The 761-nt window shown below is 33.5% G+C and overlaps 1 protein-coding gene across 1 annotated transcript; it reads right to left on the bottom strand.

Moving 5' to 3' along the window:
* Positions 1–109: 109 nt before the first annotated feature.
* Positions 110–755, bottom strand: LOC112457241 (fatty acid synthase-like; the record flags this gene model as incomplete). Its single annotated transcript, XM_025020169.1, has 2 exons — positions 110–413; positions 480–755. Coding segments are annotated over 2 exons (519 nt in total), but the record flags the coding sequence as incomplete, so codon positions are not given.
* Between the last annotated feature and the right edge of the window lie 6 nt (positions 756–761).

A 761-nucleotide genomic window follows, 5' to 3' on the forward strand; every position in this document is an offset into this window, starting at 1 on the left:
TAAAAATTTTGAAAATGTATTTATTTATCTAAACGTTACATTAAAATAACGTATATATTGCATATTTTTAATTTAATATTAAATTTAAGTTAATGTTCATATAAAATAGAAATTAATACTGTCAATTGCAAAAAGTTCTTTCTATCGCATATGTATTGATACTTTATATTTTACCCGTGTGAACATAATCCCATTAGCCTCTGCTTATGCGTATTGAAACCAACAAATTCTAAGCCAATGAAACAGTCGTTACCGCGTTTGTACGGTGCGATAGTTTCAGCATTAAGTCTGCCAGTAGCTACCATGATATCTCTAAAATTAACAGACGTATAAATTACATTAACGAGATTTTCATGGTTAATGCAAGACATTCTGCTCTGTGCCCAGCAGAGAGTACTCATATCTCCTTGTACCTGTTATAAGTAAATATTAATTAATATTTTTTATTATAAAATTTATAATAGAACATCTTAACATACCATCTGCGCAACGTAAACCCTCTGAACAAGTTTTGATTCCAACGATGGTAATGGTAAATGCCTGTATGATCCCCAAACGTTACCGGAACGTATAACGTTGATGGGTAGGTCCAACTGTAGCTGCTTCGCGAACAATGGTTCTTGCAAAGAAAATGTAGGCGCTTTGTCATCTTGAATAAATACGCCTTTAATTATTTCGCCGCCTGGTTCTTTTCGCAAACAATTAATAAAACCGAGTAGCCCGCATTCGAAGTCTTCTTCCGAGACGAGAATTATCTCCGT

The sequence above is a fragment of the Temnothorax curvispinosus genome, unplaced genomic scaffold (assembly GCF_003070985.1).
Source record: "Temnothorax curvispinosus isolate PA1 unplaced genomic scaffold, ASM307098v1 QBEX01007657.1, whole genome shotgun sequence".
In the NCBI taxonomy this organism is placed as follows: Eukaryota; Metazoa; Arthropoda; class Insecta; order Hymenoptera; family Formicidae; genus Temnothorax; species Temnothorax curvispinosus.